Here is a 22,644-nt window from a genome sequence, read left to right as displayed (position 1 = left end):
CTCTTCCTCTCTCATCATTGTCTCCTCCTGCCTGTATCTCTGTGTCTCTATAGCCATACTCTTTACCCATGCACACTCTTCCTCTCTCATCGTTGTCTCCTCCTGCCTGTTTCTCTGTGTCTCTATAGCCATACTCTTTACCCATACACACTCTTCCTCTCTCATCTTTGTCTCCTCCTGCCTGTATCTCTGTGTCTCTATAGCCATACTCTTTACCCATGCACACTCTTCCTCTCTCATCGTTGTCTCCTCCTGCCTGTTTCTCTGTGTCTCTATAGCCATACTCTTTACCCATACACACTCTTCCTCTCTCATCTTTGTCTCCTCCTGCCTGTATCTCTGTGTCTCTATAGCCATACTCTTTACCCATGCACACTCTTCCTCTCTCATCTTTGTCTCCTCCTGCCTGTATCTCTGTGTCTCTATAGCCATACTCTTTACCCATGCACACTCTTCCTCTCTCATCATTGTCTCCTCCTGCCTGTATCTCTGTGTCTCTATAGCCATACTCTTTACCCATGCACACTCTTCCTCTCTCATCTTTGTCTCCTCCTGCCTGTATCTCTGTGTCTCTATAGCCATACTCTTTACCCATGCACACTCTTCCTCTCTCATCTTTGTCTCCTCCTGCCTGTATCTCTGTGTCTCTATAGCCATACTCTTTACCCATGCACACTCTTCCTCTCTCATCATTGTCTCCTCCTGCCTGTATCTCTGTGTCTCTATAGCCATACTCTTTACCCATGCACACTCTTCCTCTCTCATCATTGTCTCCTCCTGCCTGTATCTCTGTGTCTCTATAGCCATACTCTTTACCCATGCACACTCTTCCTCTCTCATCGTTGTCTCCTCCTGCCTGTTTCTCTGTGTCTCTATAGCCATACTCTTTACCCATACACACTCTTCCTCTCTCATCTTTGTCTCCTCCTGCCTGTATCTCTGTGTCTCTATAGCCATACTCTTTACCCATGCACACTCTTCCTCTCTCATCGTTGTCTCCTCCTGCCTGTTTCTCTGTGTCTCTATAGCCATACTCTTTACCCATACACACTCTTCCTCTCTCATCTTTGTCTCCTCCTGCCTGTATCTCTGTGTCTCTATAGCCATACTCTTTACCCATGCACACTCTTCCTCTCTCATCTTTGTCTCCTCCTGCCTGTATCTCTGTGTCTCTATAGCCATACTCTTTACCCATGCACACTCTTCCTCTCTCATCTTTGTCTCCTCCTGCCTGTATCTCTGTGTCTCTATAGCCATGCTCTTTACCCATACACACTCTTCCTCTCTCATCTTTGTCTCCTCCTGCCTGTATCTCTGTGTCCCTCAGTGATATTGCTGTGATGAAACACTTGACACGCTCCTGGCTGTGAAGGCCAGGTAGTGTGAGGGGCGATGGTGAGGGCCAGGGTAAGCGCCAGGGGGATGGTGAGGGTCAGGGTGAGGACACGGGTGAGGGCCAGGGTATGTTAGAACCATGATTATGTTGTGATTGGCTCTTCTCTTCTTCACCCCTCCAATTCAGCTGTTTTGATTGGCTCTTCACCCCTCCCCCAGTTCAACTGTTTGGATTGGCTCTTCTCTCCTTGTCCCTCAAGTTCAACTGTTTTGACTGGCTTTCTCTCCTCTCTCCCGCCTCTCTCCAGTTCAACTGCACCTACAGGAAGAACCAGGACACTCTAGGAGGATCAGGATCATCAGGATCGTTCCCTCGTATTGCCCCGGCAGCAAAGGAACCGCTCAGCACCGATGTCATGGTTAACATGGAGCTGTACAACACCCATCTCTTCCATTATCCGTCTACCCAGGCCTTCCATACCGTCTCCAAAAATAAACAGGTCTTCGTAGAGGTAAAACGAAGCAGTGAAATACTATAAACTGTACTAAATACATTTAAGTACATTGTGTCTGTTATATTTTTAGTCTGTGTGTGATTCGCTCAGATTAATATAATTAGTAGGCTAGTATCCAGATGTTGGGACATGTGAGTTGGAGCGATTTCACAAGAGCCAGGATTGTCTGTGTGTGTGTGTGTATATGTCTGTGTCTCTGTCTCTCTTAATATGAGGCCTGTCAAAACAACAGTGAGGACTGTTCTGTGTGTACACTGGTCTGGTCCACTTTCATCTGTTAGTGTTTTAGCTTCCACCGGGTCCGTTGATATTTGGTCTGGGTCGGTAGGATATAAAGTTAACATATCGTCTTTCTGCTGTTAACTACCCCTCCCAGCCATCATCTCTGTCTTAAAGTGTCCTGGCACATACAGTACTGTATGGCATTTAGAATTCTCCCCAGAGACCTTATTGTCTATTTATTCTGTCTGGAAAGTCCAGAATGTACCTTGCTAATAGCACTGATAAGTATTTACTAAGGAGGTCCTATCGGGAGGTTGTGTATGATACGTTTGAGATCCACACAGTGAGGCTCTTTGAAGTGTTGATTTATGGAGCTATTTGAGGAGGACGGCTGCTCTGACAGTGTGGCCTCAGAGATACAGCAGCAACAAGTCACAAAGAGCTCTGTGTGTGGGGCCATGGGGCCTAGTCCTTAGCCCCTTTCTAGCCCTTTCTCTCCACACCTCTCACACTGGGCTGAGATATGCCGTGCCCTGCCCTAGCCCCTGAGGCTACAGCCCAAACTAAGCTGTATAGGAAACTGCTGTTGTGCAACAAGTGTGTCATAACTTGTGTTACTCATAGGTCAGGTCACAGCCTGCATGTACAGTGCTCACTGGGTTTTCACTAGTCGCTGCCAACCATGAGCTGTCCTTTGAATGCAGTGTGTGTGTGTGTGTGTGTGTGTGTGTGTGTGTGTGTGTGTGTGTGTGTGTGTGTGTGTGCGTGCGTGTTTGTGTGTCCGTGCCTGCGCGCTTACACGTGTGCTTTTGACTGGGCAAGCTTTTTGACAACCTTGGCATGTCGATGGCACAGCCAGAAAACAGTAAAACACATGTAGATTTTTCAGAGAAAAGGGAGAGAGAAAGCAGCAGGGGGATAATAAGTCATGTTTCGTCCCAAATGGCACCCTATTCCAGGGTCCATAGGTTTCTGGTCAAAAGCAGTGCACTATATGGGGAATAGGGTGCCATTTGGGATGGAACCCATAACTCAGGGAATTGCCTTGTGGTCTGCCGAAAGAAATATCCTCTTAAAACGTTTGAAGGGACTGAAATCCACAGGATTTGTGATTCTTGGACCTGATAGCACTCTGATAGTGTTCCTTTAGCTTGTTCTCTGTGTTAAAACAAATAGCTCCTGGACTGACAGAGAGTGTACAGACATTTGCCAAGATGGTGTTCCTCACACAACTTTGCAGAGGGAAACAGATAGTTTATCAATTCAACGACGTCGATGAGAGGATTTGTAAATAGAATCATCTGACATCTTTAGAGGCTGTATCAATCATAACCTCTACACCTTGCTTACACATTATAAACTGGACAATATTTTGGCACGAGTTGATTGTTTTTGTGAAAAATGTATTTCTCCCGTCAGATTGGAGCCTTCAATGTCGACCCAGATCTTGGCTTCATGATCCAGACCTGCTTCATCTCTGCCAACTCAAACCCCAACATCGCGTCAGACTATACCCTGATCGAGAATATCTGCCCTACAGACGACACCGTCAAATACTACAGTCAGAGAGACCTACCTATCTCCCACTCCCAGACAGACAGGAAGAGGTTCAGCTTCACCTTCAACTCACACTTCAATGAATCGTTGCTCTTCCTGCACTGTGAAATGTCCGTTTGCTCTAAGAGACCCCACAATAACCAGGGACTGGCAATGGTATGTTTTAGTTTTTCTTCATATTTGTTTTATTTCTTGAGTTACTTGACGTCCTTGGCTCCTATAGTCTCAGTCTGTATTAGCTAGAGCATCACGGCCCCGCCCACCTGTGAGGAAAACAACCTGTGGTTACTTTGGTTACCCTATTGGCTTACAGAACGCAATTTTCTTGTTGTCTACATGTTTTAGTCAATTACAGAACTGCATTTAAGAAAAGTACAACACCTAAAGATTGCTTTTAAACATTGCCTGCTCCCGAGCCTTCTCACTACTTAGAGCCTTCTCACTACTTAGAAAAACGTAATACATGCCCCTTTTCATGACAGTGCTAGGAGCCACGCGAGTGAGTGCTAGCTAGCTACTGACTGGAACATTAAGCTAGCCAAGACCAACAACACAAACAAACAGATTATACAGCTACAAGTAGTGAGTGGAATTACAAACAGACTAAACACGTTACATTTCTTACCTGTGATTAAATGTTTTAAACACACATACAGTGCCTTCAGAAAGTATTCATACCTCTTGACTTATTCCACAATTTGTTGTCTTACAACCTGAATTCAAAATGAATTTTAAAAATAAATAAAAATCTCACCCATCTACACACAATACACCATAATGACAGTGTTTTTAGAGATTTCTGCACATTTATTGAAAATGAAATACAGAAATATATCATTTTTGTATTCAGACCCCAGAGACAATGCATGTTACAATCACGTTTGGCAGCAATTACAGCTGTGAGTCTTTCTGGGTAAGTCTCTAAGAGCTTTGCACACCTGGATTCTATAATATTTGCACATTATTCTTTAAAAAATTATTCAAGCTCTGTCAAGTTGGTTGTTGTTCATTGCTAGACAGCCATGTTCAATGTCCTAAATGATCAAGCTGATTTAACTGGAACTAGGCCACTCAGGAACATTCAATGCCGTCTTGGTAAGCAACTCCAGTGTATATTTGGCTTTATGTTTTAGGTTATTTTCCTGCTGAAAGGTGCATTTTCCTCCCAGCATCTGTTGAAAAGCAGACTGAACCAGGTTTTCCTCGAGGATTTTTGCATGTGCTAAGCTAAAATATATATAGTGGGGCAAAAAAGTATTTAGTCAGCCACCAATTGTGCAAGTTCTCCCACTTAAAAAGATGAGAGAGGCCTGTATGTTTCATCATAGGTAAACTTCAACTATAGACAAAATGAGAAACAAAATCCTGACAATCACATTGTAGGGTTTTTTTATGAATTTATTTGCAAATTATGGTGGAAAATAAGTATTTGGTCACCTACAAACAAGCAAGATTTCTGTCTCTCACAGACCTGTAACTTCTTCTTTAAGAGGCTCCTCTGTCCTCCACTCGTTACCTGTATTAATGGCACCTGTTTGAACTTGTTATCAGTATAAAAGACACCTGTCCACAACCTCAAACAGTCACACTCCAAACTCCACTATGGCCAAGACCAAAGAGCTGTCAAAGGACACCAGAAACAAAATTGTAGACCTGCACCAGGCTGGGAAGACTGAATCTGCAATAGGTAAGCAGCTTGGTTTGAAGAAATCAACTGTGGGAGCAATTATTAGGAAATGGAAGACATACAAGACCACTGATAATCTCCCTCGATCTGTGGCTCCATGCAAGATCTCACCCTGTGGGGTCAAAATGATCACAAGAACAGTGAGCAAAAATCCCAGAACCACACGGGGGGACCTAGTGAATGACCTGCAGAGAGCTGGGACCAAAGTAACAAAGCCTACCATCAGTAACACACTACGCCACCAGGGACTCAAATCCTGCAGTGCCAGACGTGTCCCCCTGCTTAAGCCAGTACATGTCCAGGCCCGTCTGAAGTTTGCTCGAGAGCATTTGGATGATCCAGAAGAAGATTGGGAGAATGTCATATGGTCAGATAAAACCAAAATATAAATTTTGGTAAAAACTCAACTCGTCGTGTTTGGAGGACAAAGAATGTTGAGTTGCATCCAAAGAACACCATACCTACTGGGAAGCATGGTGGTGGAAACATCATGCTTTGGGGCTGTTTTTCTGCAAAGGTACCAGGACGACTGATCTGTGTAAAGGAAAGAATGAATGGGACCATGTATCGTGAGATTTTGAGTGAAAACCTCCTTCCATCAGCAAGGGCATTGAAGATGAAATGTGGCTGGGTCTTTCAGCATGACAATGATCCCAAACACACCGCCCGGGCAATGAAGGAATGGCTTCGTAAGAAGCATTTCAAGGTCCTGGAGTGGCCTAGCCAGTCTCCAGATCTCAACCCCATAGAAAATCTTTGGAGGGAGTTGAAAGTCCGTGTTGCCCAGCAACAGCCCCAAAACATCACTGCTCTAGAGGAGGTCTGCATGGAGGAATGGGCCAAAATACCAGCAACAGTGTGTGAAAACCTTGTGAAGACTTACATAAAATGATTGACCTCTGTCATTGCCAACAAAGGGTATATGACAAAGTATAGAGATAAACTTTTGTTATTGACCAAATACTTATTTTCCACCATAATTTGCAAATAAATTAATTAAACATTTTACAATGTGGTTTTCAGGATTTTTTTCTTCTCATTTTGTCTGTCATAGTTGAAGTGTACCTATGATGAAAATTACAGGCCTCTCTCATCTTTTTAAGTGGGAGAACTTGCACAATTGGTGGCTGACTAAATACTTTTTTGCCCCACTGTATATAACATTCTATTGGTTGCAAGAATTTTATGTAATAATTTAGATTGAAAAATTCTAAGTATAACAATTCCCCAACAACTATGTAATACACACAAATCAAAAGGGGTGAATGAGAATGTGTAAGTATATGGAGTAAGTATATGGATATGGATGAGCGATGGCCGAGCGGCATAGGCAAGGTGCAGTAGATTGTATAAAATACAGTATATACATGTGATATGAGTAATGTAAGGTATGTAAACATGATTAAAGTGGCATTATTTAAAGTGGCATTGTTTAAAGTTACCAGTGATCCATTTATTAAAATGTCCAGTGATTGGGTCTCAATGCAGTATATCAATGAGATATGAGTAATGTAAGATATGTAGACATTAAAGTGAACTACATTTGACTCTATGAAAACTGGAAACCACATATCCTGAGGCTGCATTCATTGTAGCTGGGTATTTTAACAAGGCTAATCTGAAAACAAGACTCCCTAAATACTATCAGCATATCGATTGTGTAGTCCAGAGCCTGGCTGTGCCACTGCTAGACCAAACTCCTGCATTGCCAGTGGTACACTCTGTAGCATCTACCTCTTTCAAAGCCCTGCATGCAGTAACCCAGACTTAACTGGCATGACCTGAATCTGTGGTCTATGCAATGATTCATACATTTCATGGTCGTTTGAAGAGCACTCGGCGTGAGTCAGGTAGTGTTTACTGTGTGACTGGGCAGTCCAGCCATTCAGAAGGTCTGTGCTCCAGTTTGCAGACTTGGCACGAGCTAGGCCTGCTGCACCATCTGTCAGTCTCAATCCATTCTGAACCAAAGCAAGAAGCATACATCTACTTCAGGTTTCCTAATAAACCATCTGTAGAACCAAAACAAGCCAACAACTACCAGAATCCCTCTCTCTCTCTCTCTCTCTCTCTCTCTCTCTCTCTCTCTCTCTCTCTTTCTCGCTCTCTCTCTCTCCCTCTGTCTCTCCCTCTCTCGCACGCATTCTCTCTTGCATTTAGTCCTGTCTCTCTCAATTCAATTCAATTTGCTTCAATTTAAGGGGCTTTATTGGCATGGTAAACATATGTTAACATTGCCAAAGCAAGTGAAATAGACAATAAACAAAAGTGAAATAAACAATACAAATGTACAGTAAACATTACACTCACAAAGGTTCCAAAATAATAAATATAATGTCTTTATACAGTGTTGTATTGATGTGCAAATAGTTAAAGTACAAAAGGGAACATGAATAAACATAAATATAGGTTGTATTTACAATGGTGTTTGTTCTTCACTGTTCTCTCTCTCACGCTTTCTCTCTCTCTGTATCTCTCTCTCTCCCTTTTTCACTCCCCTCTTTTTCTCTCGTTCTCTCTCTCACTCTCCCTCCATCTCTGCTAAGTCATTCCACTTTCATAACCTTTTCCAAGCAGTTCTTTCTGCTCAGTGCTCACCCAGCCGCCCTCTATTTGGGTCTCAGAGGGTATTTTACGTTAAAATGTCCTGTCAGAGTCAGGCTGGGGCTCTAAGCTGACTCACGCCAGAGCAGCGCTGCAGCTGATTATTTACATTATGGTTAGGATAGGGATCAGGGGAAGGAACATGAGTTTTGACTAGGTATGATTTCTTGGAAAATGATATGTGTGGTCAAAGATCAAAAGGCATGCTTGGTCTTGGGTAAAGGTGCAGAGATTTGATTATTGATTGGTCTTATGTCATATGAATGAAAAGCATGTAACAGTCTCATGGCTGATAAGCAAATCATACGAAAAACGGTTTATTTGAATAGGAAACTCCATGTGTTATGTAACATATGAAATTAATGAAATTCATAAAATATGAATGAAAGTAATATACTGTATGAAATATTTTCACATGGTGTATGAATACCAAGGCTGAATTATCTTGGAACTCTCAGTGGTCTCATTGTGATTGTGTTTCTCTCCATGCAGTGTATCCAACCGGACGAGGCTTGTACGTCTGTCAACGGAGAGATCATCCTAGCCATGATGATGAACACCAGGACTTCTACCAAGACCCTAGTGGTGGTAGATGAACATGACACAGAGGAGGAGGAACCTGGTGAGTGGACTAATGCTAACCTACTGTACAGTCCTCATATCCAATGTAATCTCTATGATGAGCCAGCTTATCCAAAATATATGAGGAGGATGGCATGTAAGAACTACTTCAAAGTACTCGTTCCATCTTTCCCTCCTTCCCTTCTTCCCTCCCTAATCTAATCTTACTGTAGTCTCGCGAGACGTACTGGACGTCTTGTTCTGGCTGGCTAACATTTATATGAATGTCTGTGGAGAGAGACTAGTCTAACTGAGACATCCTGTATGCGCAGCCTGCTTAACTAAGACACATGTAAAGAGCCATAACTGTTTTGAGGTCATTGAAGAAGGACAGGAAGACAGAGAGAGTAAATCAGAGAACAGTCTGGGTGGCAGAAAGGACGTCCCAGGGAAAATCAACCTCAGTTCTGCAGAAAGAGAGGAGACACATTGCAGAGCGCATCCCTCCATCCCCCTGCATCCCTGCATCTGGAGTTTATTAGCTTGTGGTGGGAGTCTGTGTGTGTGTGTGTGTGTGTGTGTGTGTGTGTGTGTGTGTGTGTGTGTGTGTGTGTGTGTGTGTGTGTGTGTGTGTGTGTGTGTGTGTGTGTGTGTGTGTGTGTGTGTGTGTGTGTGTGTGTGTGTGTGTGTGGTAGAGAGAGAGAGAGAGGTTGATTGGAGCAGTCGAGCATAGCTGGGGTATGGGTGGCTTGCTGCTGGCGCTGAGGCCCCAGATGAGGCCCCAGCCATGTTCTATCACAGTTCTACCAAGCAGTACTGTGCGAAAGGAGTGGAAAAAGACGAGTCATCCACATCCATCCAGCAGAGAGCTCCAGTTGTTTTCACTTAGAACCTTCTTTGTGGCCTCCCCTTCCCGGTAAAGAAAGGAGGGAGAAGTGGTCTTCTTGCTAGGTTTGGGAGAATATCCAGAGCTTGAGGCCCCCTCATCACTGCATTAGCAAATCACTTATTCACTCAGTCAGTCAGTCAGTTGTTCTCTTCTCTGGGGCTCAGAGGGCTGGGACTGTGTGCGTATGAGTGTGTGTGATCAGAGAGTGGGTGGGGCAGACTGGAGAGGCCCCAGGACAACAGAGGCCCGGGGGTGTCCTACATCTCATTATACTCATTATGATCTAAATGGACCTGTTTTCACATTCTAATCAGCATCCCCCTATGGGGTGAATACATCAACAAGTGGACTGTTGTCGGTGGGTGTGATTTATATTTACATTACATTTAAGTCATTTAGCAGACGCTCTTATCCAGAGCGACTTACAAATTGGTGCATTCACCTTATGACATCCAGTAGAACAGTCACTTTACAATAGTGCATCTAAATCTTAAAGGGGGGTGAGAAGGATTACTTATCCTATCCTAGGTATTCCTTAAAGAGGTGGGGTTTCAGGTGTCTCCGGAAGGTGGTGATTGACTCCGCTGTCCTGGCGTCGTGAGGGAGTTTGTTCCACCATTGGGGGCCAGAGCAGCGAACAGTTTTGACTGGGCTGAGCGGGAACTGTACTTCCTCAGTGGTAGGGAGGCGAGCAGGCCAGAGGTGGATGAACGCAGTGCCCTTGTTTGGGTGTAGGGCCTGATCAGAGCCTGGAGGTACTGAGGTGCCGTTCCCCTCACAGCTCCGTAGGCAAGCACCATGGTCTTGTAGCGGATGCGAGCTTCAACTGGAAGCCAGTGGAGAGAGCGGAGGAGCGGGGTGACGTGAGAGAACTTGGGAAGGTTGAACACCAGACGGGCTGCGGCATTCTGGATGAGTTGTAGGGGTTTAATGGCACAGGCAGGGAGCCCAGCCAACAGCGAGTTGCAGTAATCCAGACGGGAGATGACAAGTGCCTGGATTAGGACCTGCGCCGCTTCCTGTGTGAGGCAGGGTCGTACTCTGCGGATGTTGTAGAGCATGAACCTACAGGAACGGGCCACCGCCTTGATGTTAGTTGAGAACGACAGGGTGTTGTCCAGGATCACGCCAAGGTTCTTAGCGCTCTGGGAGGAGGACACAGTGGAGTTGTCAACCGTGATGGCGAGATCATGGAACGGGCAGTCCTTCCCCGGGAGGAAGAGCAGCTCCGTCTTGCCGAGGTTCAGCTTGAGGTGGTGATCCGTCATCCACACTGATATGTCTGCCAGACATGCAGAGATGCGATTCGCCACCTGGTCATCAGAAGGGGGAAAGGAGAAGATTAATTGTGTGTCATCTGCATAGCAATGATAGGAGAGACCATGTGAGGTTATGACAGAGCCAAGTGACTTGGTGTATAGCGAGAATAGGAGAGGGCCTAGAACAGAGCCCTGGGGGACACCAGTGGTGAGAGCGCGTGGTGAGGAGACAGATTCTCGCCACGCCACCTGGTAGGAGCGACCTGTCAGGTAGGACGCAGTCCAAGCGTGGGCCGCGCCGGAGATGCCCAACTCGGAGAGGGTGGAGAGGAGGATCTGATGGTTCACAGTATCGAAGGCAGCCGATAGGTCTAGAAGGATGAGAGCAGAGGAGAGAGAGTTAGCTTTAGCAGTGCGGAGCGCCTCCGTGATGCAGAGAAGAGCAGTCTCAGTTGAATGACTAGTCTTGAAACCTGACTGATTTGGATCAAGAAGGTCATTCTGAGAGAGATAGCGGTAGAGCTGGCCAAGGACGGCACGTTCAAGAGTTTTGGAGAGAAAAGAAAGAAGGGATACTGGTCTGTAGTTGTTGACATCGGAGGGATCGAGTGTAGGTTTTTTCAGAAGGGGTGCAACTCTCGCTCTCTTGAGGACGGAAGGGACGTAGCCAGCGGTCAGGGATGAGTTGATGAGCGAGGTGAGGTAAGGGAGAAGGTCTCCGGAAATGGTCTGGAGAAGAGAGGAGGGGACAGGGTCAAGCGGGCAGGTTGTTGGGCGGCCGGCCGTCACAAGACGCGAGATTTCATCTGGAGAGAGAGGGGAGAAAGAGGTCAGAGCACAGGGTAGGGCAGTGTGAGCAGAACCAGCGGTGTCGTTTGACTTAGCCTACGAGGATCGGATGTCGTCGACCTTCTTTTCAAAATGGTTGACGAAGTCATCTGCAGAGAGGGAGGAGGGGGGAGGAGGATTCAGGAGGGAGGAGAAGGTGGCAAAGAGCTTCCTAGGGTTAGAGGCAGATGCTTGGAATTTAGAGTGGTAGAAAGTGGCTTTAGCAGCAGAGACAGAGGAGGAAAATGTAGAGAGGAGGGAGTGAAAGGATGCCAGGTCCGCAGGGAGGCGAGTTTTCCTCCATTTCCGCTCGGCTGCCCGGAGCCCTGTTCTGTGAGCTCGCAATGAGTCGTCGAGCCACGGAGCGGGAGGGGAGGACCGAGCCGGCCTGGAGGATAGGGGACATAGAGAGTCAAAGGATGCAGAAAGGGAGGAGAGGAGGGTTGAGGAGGCAGAATCAGGAGATAGGTTGGAGAAGGTTTGAGCAGAGGGAAGAGATGATAGGATGGAAGAGGAGAGAGTAGCGGGGAGAGAGAGCGAAGGTTGGGACGGCGCGATACCATCCGAGTAGGGGCAGTGTGGGAAGTGTTGGATGAGAGCGAGAGGGAAAAGGATACAAGGTAGTGGTCGGAGACTTGGAGGGGAGTTGCAATGGGGTTAGTGGAAGAACAGCATCTAGTAAAGATGAGGTCGAGCGTATTGCCTGCCTTGTGAGTAGGGGGGAAGGTGAGAGGGTGAGGTCAAAAGAGGAGAGGAGTGGAAAGAAGGAGGCAGAGAGGAATGAGTCAAAGGTAGACGTGGGGAGGTTAAAGTCGCCCAGAACTGTGAGAGGTGAGCCGTCCTCAGGAAAGGAGCTTATCAAGGCATCAAGCTCATTGATGAACTCTCCGAGGGAACCTGGAGGGCGATAAATGATAAGGATGTTAAGCTTGAAAGGGCTGGTAACTGTGACAGCATGGAATTCAAAGGAGGCGATAGACAGATGGGTAAGGGGAGAAAGAGAGAATGACCACTTGGGAGAGATGAGGATCCCGGTGCCACCACCCCGCTGACCAGAAGCTCTCGGGGTGTGCGAGAACACGTGGGCGGACGAAGAGAGAGCAGTAGGAGTAGCAGTGTTATCTGTGGTGATCCATGTTTCCGTCAGTGCCAAGAAGTCGAGGGACTGGAGGGAGGCATAGGCTGAGATGAACTCTGCCTTGTTGGCCGCAGATCGGCAGTTCCAGAGGCTACCGGAGACCTGGAACTCCACGTGGGTCGTGAGCGCTGGGACCACCAGATTAGGGTGGCCGCAGCCACGCGGTGTGGAGCGTTTGTATGGTCTGTGCAGAGAGGAGAGAACAGGGATAGACAGACACATAGTTGACAGGCTACAGAAGAGGCTACGCTAATGCAAGGAGATTGGAATGACAAGTGGACTACACGTCTCGAATGTTCAGAAAGTTAAGCTCACGTAGCAAGAATCTTATTGACTAAAATGATTAAAATGATACAGTACTGCTGAAGTAGGCTGGCTGGCAGTGGCTGCGTTGTTGACACTACACTGATGAAGTCGTTCCGTTGAGTGTAATAGTTTCTACAGTGCTACTATTCGGGGGCTAGCTGGCTAGCTAGCAGTGTTGATTACGTTGATTACGTGATGAGTAAACCCCTATTGACCCACAAAGTGCATCCCAAATGGCACCATATTCACTATGGGCCATGGTAAAAGTAGTGCACTATAAAGGGAATAGGCTGAAATTTAGGACGCAGTACTTGTCTTTCATGTCTAATCATACTGTATTAATCACTAAGGGCTGGCATTGTGCCCAGAGTAAATGAAGCATGGCAAACAGTAGTGGGGACCTGAGGAGTGTTTACTAGACTTGATTTGGCCTATGTTGACAAAGGAGCACCATGCTGCTGCAGGGCCTAAACATTGCGTACAGACTCAGGCTACATCAGAATTGGCACCCTATTCCCTATATAGTGCACTACTTTTGACCAGAGCCCTACGGGAATAGGGTGCCACTTGATTTGACTGTGAGCACCACTCCTCTGCGGGTCTGAATATTAGGCTCAGACTGAGATGTTGTAATCAAGGGATACGTCTTTCATTGATGATGTTTGGAAATAAAGAACCTCAACAACCTCAGCTGCTTTTATCAGAGACCCATAAGGATGGGGTAATCACCCAAGTGGGCTCTGAGTATGCAGTATATGCCAAACCTAGCCTACTGTAACCAAGCCAACCTTGGCAGTGGGCAGGGGGGTGTTGTGTTCCTGCCAATACCAGTACTTATGCCAGGCAGGGCTATGGATTTGTTTCCCGTGGAAAAGGGATATTAAGTAAGCACATAAAGCCTAATGAAAATAATACAGCTGGGCTCAGATACCATGCTTTTAATACAAAGGCATCTCTTATGCTGAGATGGCAAAGACAACAAGCAGTATTTTCAAGCAACCTGAGTCCTGTACTGGACAGTATCCAATGAGTTCAGCTTGATCTTCAAATCAAAGAGGGACGTTTATAGGCAGTTTGTTGCACGGAAAAACATAACAGCCTCAAAGCTCAGCCATCAAAGTTAGATATACTGTCTCACAGCATAAATACATTGTCACCCTTTTTACTGAACTATGAGCTGTAAGGAAAGCTAACAGAAGGGACAGTAGTAATGTTGAGTACTGGCGAGAACGTTGAGCTATCAAAAGAAGTCTGCACACTTGAATCAGATGCAGGTTCAGTGCTAAGCTTCAGATGCAAATTATAATGTGCTAAGCTTTCAGTCAACAACCAACTTCGTCAGAGCACCGCCATTTTGAACCCCCTGTTGCATATCTCCCTATGCTTTTCTTTTGAAGTGGACTTGTTTACAGTACAGTAATGATACAACACAACATTTTCTGACTGAATTCCTGTTATCTGACTGACTGCCTGTAAATTGTGCAACCAAGTCAACTGGCAAATGGTTTATCTGTGTAAAGGCCTCAAATGTCAAGGATCTCATATGGACTCCATTAGTCATTTCTACACACTTTGGGGATTTGGATTAGAGGTCAAGGGTCAGATGTTCAGAGAAACAAGGCACCATGCCACTAAAGGACTGTTCTTATGTTCTATTATGTGAACAGCAAACGCTGGGCAAACAAATGACGTTGACTCTATTGAGGTGCTATCGGTTCAGGGTCGACTGTGTCTAGAGCATACGGAGATGAGAACGTCGCCTTGCCTTTAGTTTCCTCTTTCTCTCTCTCTCTCTCTCTCTCTCTCTCTCTCTCTCTCTCTCTCTCTCTCTCTCTCTCTCTCTCTCTCTCTCTCTCTCTCTCTCTCTCTTTCTCTCTCTCTCTTTCTCTCTCTCTCTTTCTCTCTCTCTTTCTCTCTCTCTCTCTCTCTCTCTCTCTCTCTCTCTCTTTCTCTCTCTCTCTCTTTCTCTCTTTCTCTCTTTCTCTCTTCTCTCTCTCTCTTTCTCTCTTTCCTCTCTCTCTCTCTCCCCCCTCTCTCTCTCTCTCTCTCTCTCTTTCCCTCTCTCTCTCTCCCCCTCTCTCTCTCTCTTTCTCTCTCCCTTTCTCTCACACACTTAGCACAGCTGAGATCTTTGTGGAATCTGAATAAGTATGAAGAACAAAAGCTTTGCTTCTTACATGGAGAATGGTTGAACCTTAGGGTCTCTTTCATACTATTGGCAGATGTGCTAGTAGGAAAGTTGGTCTGGGGGGAAGACCCAGGGATAACTGACTCAACCATCTTTATTAGAGCACATGGGCAGGCGAGGCTAGATGGGAACAGGGCAGGGACCCTTACACAGAACCTCAGAGCTGTGACCCAACCTCAGCCGGCCAAAAACCCCAACTGCAACCCAGAGGTGGAACTTCCCAATCATAGTCTGACCAGGCTTGGAAAGATCTTCTGCTACAGTCTTTTCATACGACTGTACTGTACAACTACAACTGTACTGTACAACTATAACTGTACAACTACAACTGTACTGTACAACTACAACTGTACTGTACAACTACAATTGTACTGTACAACTACAATTGTACTGTGAAACAAATGTCCAAAGTGTGCGTTTTTTTGTTGGCCTCAACTTGTCTTCGGCTCCTCTATCCTCTCCTCTGACCTGGAAGTCGTTGGGCATCTCTGATTGTTGACGGGTCAGCTTTTCATTTTCTTCATTACGAGCCAAAGATAAGATAAGACTGGAGAGGTGGAGCAGTGGGAGGGATGACAGGAGGGTGGGATGAAGGGGGAATGGAGGGGGAGGATTGAGAGATGGAGCAGGACAGTCACTGAGTGTTTTGGAGGGGAGGGATGAAGGGAGGGGGGTCCCATGTGAAATCCAACTATACTCTGATGGTTCTATCATCGTCCGTCTTGATGGAATGAAAAAAGGTGTTCTTTCCCGGAATAGTTTGGACCCGGAACTAACCTGCTCTTGAGTTCGCCTCTACACAACAAGCACCATTGTAGGGTTTGTTTAGAAGTAATTCATTTTTTATTTTAAAGCTGTCCAGATGACCTCAAATGAAGGAATAAGCAGAAATGTTAGGAGTCAACAAGTTCATCTCTGCACTCTGTTCCCTTTGTAGTGCACTACTTTTACCCAGGGCACATAGGGGACCATTGTCAAGACCTGGTTATCCCACAGTAGTTAGGTTCATTGGGTTGCTCAGCTTTGATTTATAAGTGCTGTCATTTTATGTCACAGCAAGTGTTCTTGACCCTTCAACACATAGTTGTTTTCATATATCTACAAATGTATTAAATTAACACCACTCTGTGTTTTATGTTTCAGTTCATCCCACCCTCACGGCCTCACAAGACCCTGTTGACCCCCTAGGGGAAAGTAAGTCAGTCATTGACTCGTAAATTCTTAACCAATGGTTTTAAATCTCAGGATCTTAGGCCACTTTGACATAATACTTGATGTCCAGACTGAGTTATGTCATTCGCATATAACTTGTTTTCATGCTGTCACTACCAGAGAAAAATTCATGCTGTCGCTACCTCACGTTCAGACCAAGGTGAAGTCATGTTGTCAAGTCATTGAATAACAATCTACCCTGTTCTCTCTCTCTCAGACATCTTGTATGTGTTGGACACTCCAACCGTGGTTGGGATCGCCTTCGCTGCATTTGTGATTGGTGCCCTGTTGACCGGAGCCCTGTGGTTCATCTACTCTCATACAGGTACATCTCTGACCTGTCCCTTTATCTGCTGCTGCATATGAGGTCCTACCTGTTGGGCCTCATGTAAGACTGAAGGTTTCATCTTGATGGTAACCTCTCTGCACTGATAAGTGATTCTAAAGAATGTCTTAACTACACAATGCCAGAATGCTGTTTTATAATCAGAAAACATCCTATCGCTGACAGAGGCGAGAAAAGTTTGGGGTCACTTAGAAATGTCCTTGTTTTTTAAAGAAAAGCACATTTTTTGTCCATTAAAACAACATCAAAATGATCAGAAATACAATGTAGACATTGTTAATGTAGTTGGAAACGGACAAAAAAAAATAATGGAATATCTACATAGGTGTTCAGAGACCAATTATCAGCAACCATCAGTTCTGTGTTTCAATGGCACTTTGTGTTAGCTAATCCAAGTCTATAATTTTAAAAGGCTAATTGATCATTAGAAAACCCATTTGCAATTATGTTAGCACATCTGGAAACTGTTCTGATTAAAGAAGCAATAAAACTGGCCTTTAGACTAGTTGAGTATCTGGAGCATCAGCATTTGTTGGTTCGATTACAGGCTCAAAATGTCCAGAAAAAGTTTTTTTTCCTGAAACTCGTCCTTCTATTTTTGTTCTGAGAAATGAAGGCTATTCCATGCAAGAAATTTCCAAGAAACTGAAGATCTCGTACAATGCTGTGTCCTACTCCCTTCGCAGAACAGTGCAAACCCGGTCTAACCAGAATAGAAAGAGGAGTGGGAGGCCGCGGTGCACTACTGAGCAAGAGGACAAGTACATTAGAGTGTCTAGTTTGAGAAACAGACACCTCACAAGTCCTCAACTGACAGCTTCATTAAATAGTACCCACAAAACACCAGTCTCAACGTCAACAGTGAAGAGGAGACTTCAGGATGCTGGCCTTCTAGGCAGAGTTGCAAAGAAAAAGCCATATCTCAGACTGGCCAATAAAAATAAAATATTAAGATGGGAAAAAGAACAGACACTGGACAGAGGAATTCTGCCTTTGATGGACTGTCGTTTCTCTTTGCTTATTTGAGCTGTTCTTGCCATAATATGGACTTGGTCTTTTACCCAATAGGGCTATCTTCTGTATACCACCCTTACCATGTCACAACACAACTGATTGGCTCAAACGCACTAAGAAGGAAATCAATTCCACAAATTAACTTAACAAGGCACACCTGTTAATTGAAATGCATTCCACGAGACTACCTCCTGAAGCTGGTTGAGAGAATGACAAGAGTGTGCAAAGCTGTCATCAATGAAAAGGGTGGCTACTTTGAAGAATTTCAAATATAAAACTAATTTTGATTGGTTTAACACTTTTTTGGTTACAACAATTTTGATGTTTTCACTATTATTCTACAATGTAGAAAACAATATAAAAAAATAAAGAAAATACCTGGAATGAGTAGGTGTGTCCATACTTTTGACTGGTAAGACATGTCAAAATGTGTATAATTGCAGGAAATTAGCTGTAAAACTGCAATCACCAAAAAGGTTCTGTAAAGTTAACCCACTGTTCCTAGGCCGTCATTGAAAATAAGAATTTGTTCTTAACTGACTTGCCTAGTAAAATAAAGGTTAAAAAAAATAAAAATAAAGTAGTTGTTTTAACTTTTGTTTTTTGCTAACAGATCCCTCTGTACAGATTCAATTATAGTTTTTAATTGCGGTGCTGAGTTAATGGGAGTTAATGTGTAGCGGCTAATTGTATAGCTAATAGGCTATGTTTTAGTAGATCAACTGAGGTGAATGAACCTACAGCAGCCAATGTGATAATGGCTAAGGTAATTTTGTTTGTTTATTCTGTTATCCAAATAGCATTTTAGAGTTTTTACATTTTATAGAAATGCAGTAAATGAGCTTTAACTTTCTTTACATTTATTGGATCCCCCTAAAACTCAGACCCTGGCTACAGCCCTGGCAATAACATATTGACTCCTCTACTGTAAATATATCCTGTTTGTCAGCTTAAGCGGCTCTTCTCTTTCCTGCCTTTGAATGGGTCTCGGGTCCTGCGGGTTGTTGTATTCTCAGACACAATGGCCTCAGCTCGGACATAGAGAGGGGGCTGGCTGGAATTCCCCCTGTCCATTTTGTGGGGCACTCGCCGTTTGGCTCACAGGAAGAGAGACACAATCTGTCCATTAGATGCCATGTCAAGACTTTCCACACCAGCATCCACAGGCTGGTGACCCCTGACCTTTGGGAGGAAGCGTGGAGGTCACTGACGTCTGGAGAGGACCTCTAACAGCACATACTGAAGAACAGAACAGGCCTGTCTGTGTTCTGCCTGGCTGCTATGCTGTTGAGTTGACCCCCTGTCATCGATCCTTCATGTGTCCTCAGAGAAAACCATGAAATCCTTCAAAAACAAGATCAGGGTGTTCTAAGCGTGATCATTGCCCTAAGGTTTGGAGGACCACAGCACAGATAGCACCAAAGGCCTGTCTGTGTTCTGCCTGTTTTGCCACTGGCCGTCTTATCTGGTTACTACACTGTTGGTCCCCCTCTTCATCGATCTGATGTGTTTTCAGTGAAACACTGTGAAATATTTTATTTACAGCATGAGGGGGTTCTAATAAAGTTGATCTAATCTAGGTAATGTAATTACTAAAATGTGTGTCACATAACTTAGAAGCAGAAGGGCGTCAAATTTCAACCTCACTGAAATGCGGAAATCTCTGAAAGTGCAGCAAACTCCACTAATGTGCATTTCAGTTAACCAGTCCAAATACATCATTTTTACTTTTATCTTTATCCCTCTGTTTATACTGGCACCCCTTTAAAACGTCCTTTTATGAGTTTCCTAGAGAGACCCGCCATTATAAACAAAATCCTTTATATTCCCCTATGGCCCAAAATATTGTTGAGGTCAAGAGTTGAACTTCTTTAGGGAAACAGGTGTAAAGAATGTAGTTATGAAAAGATTAGGAGAGTTAAGCCCTTTTAGAAGTTGTGATAAAAAACACTGCAGGAATGTGGTTCTAATATTGATGTTATAGCTAGTGGTTCCTCTGTTGGAGCATAATAGCCCGAGAGGCCTAGGCTTGTGTCCCAAATAGCTCCCTATTCTCTATATAGTGTACTACTTTTGATGAGGGCTCCCGAGTGGTGCAGTGGTCTAAGGCACTGCATCTCAGTGCAAAAGGATTCACTGCAGTTCCTGGTTTGATACCAGGCTGCATCACTTCCGGCCATGATTGGGAGTCCCATAGTGCGGCGCCCAGCGTCGTCCGGGTTTGGCCGGTGTAGGCCGTCATTGTAAATAAGAATTTGTCTTAACTGACTTGCCTAGTTAAATAAAGGTTAAAATAAAATATAAAATATAATAGGCCCATAGGGCTCTGGTCAAAAGCAGTGCACTAAATAGGGAGTACGGTATTATTTGGGATGCATCCCTATTCTATTCTGATGTAGTCTTGGAAACTATTGACTTGTAACACCAACATATCCCTACATGGAAACATAGGCAAGAATACCCCACGAATGTATATTTTCTCAAAACAACTTAAAATATCCAGAGCTGAATCATTTTAAAACCAGTGAATGATGAAACATGTACCCTCACTTATTCCCTCAGGAGGCGAAGGACAATGTTAGAGGTTTGTTCACATTAAAAGCCAAAACCATACTTACCCCACACTCATCTACACTCACTCACTCACAAAACAAGACCATAAAGTTTGCTCCTTGGTCTGTGTGGTCTTGGCCAAATCCTAAAAAGAAACTCCAAGATGGCTGAAGCATCCACCTGATGGCTCAAAACTGAACCATTCAACAGACTAGACATGACTACACATTCTAATCAGGTACCAGTGTGCAATATGGTTTCCCCTATCAGGCTCTGCAGATAGGACAGCTAGCTCATACTTTGATATTCCCCATGACTGGTATAGAAGGTCACAATTAAAACCGGTAGGGTACTCTGAAGTATTATTTATCATTACCTTGTGTTTGCAGCCACAGGGAAGTGACATTTATTTAATAAAAATAAAATATATTTGAATGTAACCGGAAACAGATATCAGGAAGTTATTTAATAAAGCTATGTCTTCAGTCCGGTAATGTATCCTATGTATACAGGACGTGATAAATACTATCCCTAGTATCCCTCTATTTTACAATATGCCACATTAGGAATGTGGTCTGCGTCCAGAATGGCACACAATTCCCTATATAGTGCACTACTTTTGACCAGAGCTCTATGGGCCCTGGTGAAAAGTAATGCACTAAATATGGAATATGGTGCTGTTTTGGGACACAGCTTTGGAGGAAGGATGCTGTTATGGAAGATTGGCTGTGATCTCGCTGCCTGCATTGTGATAGCTCACACCAGGGGTTAAAAGGGGTTGCCACTGGAGACAAGGAGTGGGAGTTACCTGGGAGCCGGAACAGGGTCAATACACTGTTGCTTCACTTCAATGACATGTGATGTCACCATTCGCAAAGCTATCTGGCAGGCCTGGCCTACAGTACCTATCTGGCCGTCAGGCCTGACCTACAGTACCTATCTGGCCGTCAGGCCTGACCTACAGTACCTATCTGGCCAGTTTTCCGGATCTATCATGAGATTTATAGATTTGTTTGGTCAAACTTGCTGACAGTATGGTGGAAAGCCAAGTATGCTTTTAGGGGCGAATTCTAACTTCTATTTACGTCAAAATTTCACTTGGTCTCCCATAGATTTCAATGCATGACTAAATTCAATTTAGAATTTTGCCCCTTAGATTCCTACCAGGAGGTAAACTGACTTTGTTTTTGAAGTTTTTTTAGAGATAGAGAATGGACACAAAGGAGAGTTAAAGTGAGCCGGGGCCTTTTGTGTTTGACAACCCATGCAGTGTTCTGTGAGTATATGGACTGTGTTTAGCTTGAGCTCTTTGACAGTGCTGCTCTGGCAAACATTAGAGCAGAGAGAGAGACGAGGGGCCTGAAAGAGGGAACCAGAAGGGCTGTGGGCCCAGAACTGCGCAACACACACACAAAAGTAAATGACACTAATACACAAACACAGAACCACTCCAGAAACCAACAGAGATCAATATGGTAGGCATCGTCTGCGTCCCAAATGGCACCGTATTCCCTATATAGTGTACGACTTTTCACCAAAGCCTGTAGGGCTCTGGTCAAAAGTAGTGCAGTATATAGGAAATATGGTGCCATTTGGGACACAATCACAGACCCCATTTTTCCAGTCTCTCTCTACGTATATTCCTCTATGGTCCTCACTCAGCTATGCAGGAGCTCAGATTGCCAACAAACAACATATGGAGTGCATTTTGATATCAGAAGCACAGTGTGCCAGATATGTAAAACAAGCACAGGGATTTTTTCAGATGCCTTCAGTTCTCTGTCAGACAAGCTTTCCAAACAAATTGAAGCATTTTTATTTGCCCCCTAACTTTCTGTCTCCAGCTCTGGAGCCCAGGAATCTACAAAATGGAATGTTCATTTAAACACAGAACAATAAACAAGTCAGTGGTTTGAGGTCCAAGCAAAAGGCCTCTGCCTTTAAAGCTATGCGAATTGCTTGCAGATAACAGAAAGTGAAGAGTTGGATTGAGAAACCTCAGTTCAGGTCTTTCCATTTGAGACACTGTGCTTGATCAGGTGTTTTGATTGGCTGACTCAAAGGAGTTGAGTCCTTGTGTGTTAAGCGACTGTTACATTCACTTAACAAATGGCAGTGAAGTGGTGGTCACCACATGGGACAAGCAGCAGCACTTGGAGAACTGACGATTTTAATTCATACATCAGTCTGTTACCAGATTGAGCCATTGGCCTCTAGATAATAAGGCCAAGGCAGTGGTGCAAAAGCGTATCTAAAATCATATTATTGTGTTGTATTTCATCAAACCTTATCTCTCTGTCTTTTTCATTCTCTCCCCTCCCTCGCTCTCTCCCCCTCCCTCACTCACTTCTGTATTTTTTCTTCTCGCCCCCTCCTGCATGTCTCTCCCCCTCTCTCTGTCTGTCTTTCTCTCTCCCTCCCCCTTTCTCC

The 22,644-nt window shown here is 44.6% G+C and overlaps 1 protein-coding gene across 2 annotated transcripts in view; it reads left to right on the top strand.

Annotated features, from left to right (window-relative positions):
• The window catches only part of LOC118384066 (transforming growth factor beta receptor type 3-like), a 143,685-nt gene that overhangs the window by 114,163 nt on the left and 6,878 nt on the right, over window positions 1–22,644 (top strand). For both annotated transcript variants that reach the window (XM_035770443.2, XM_052460748.1), the window contains exons 12-16: window positions 1,644–1,847; window positions 3,492–3,785; window positions 8,413–8,542; window positions 16,233–16,283; window positions 16,519–16,626. In XM_035770443.2, the coding sequence (XP_035626336.2) occupies window positions 1,644–1,847; window positions 3,492–3,785; window positions 8,413–8,542; window positions 16,233–16,283; window positions 16,519–16,626 (787 nt within the window). The remainder of the gene's footprint in view (window positions 1–1,643; window positions 1,848–3,491; window positions 3,786–8,412; window positions 8,543–16,232; window positions 16,284–16,518; window positions 16,627–22,644) is intronic.

The sequence above is a fragment of the Oncorhynchus keta genome, chromosome 1 (genome assembly GCF_023373465.1).
Source record: "Oncorhynchus keta strain PuntledgeMale-10-30-2019 chromosome 1, Oket_V2, whole genome shotgun sequence".
Classification (NCBI taxonomy): domain Eukaryota; kingdom Metazoa; phylum Chordata; class Actinopteri; order Salmoniformes; family Salmonidae; genus Oncorhynchus; species Oncorhynchus keta.
The sequence above is the reverse complement of the archived record's forward strand: the minus strand, read 5'-3'. Positions and strand labels throughout refer to the sequence as shown.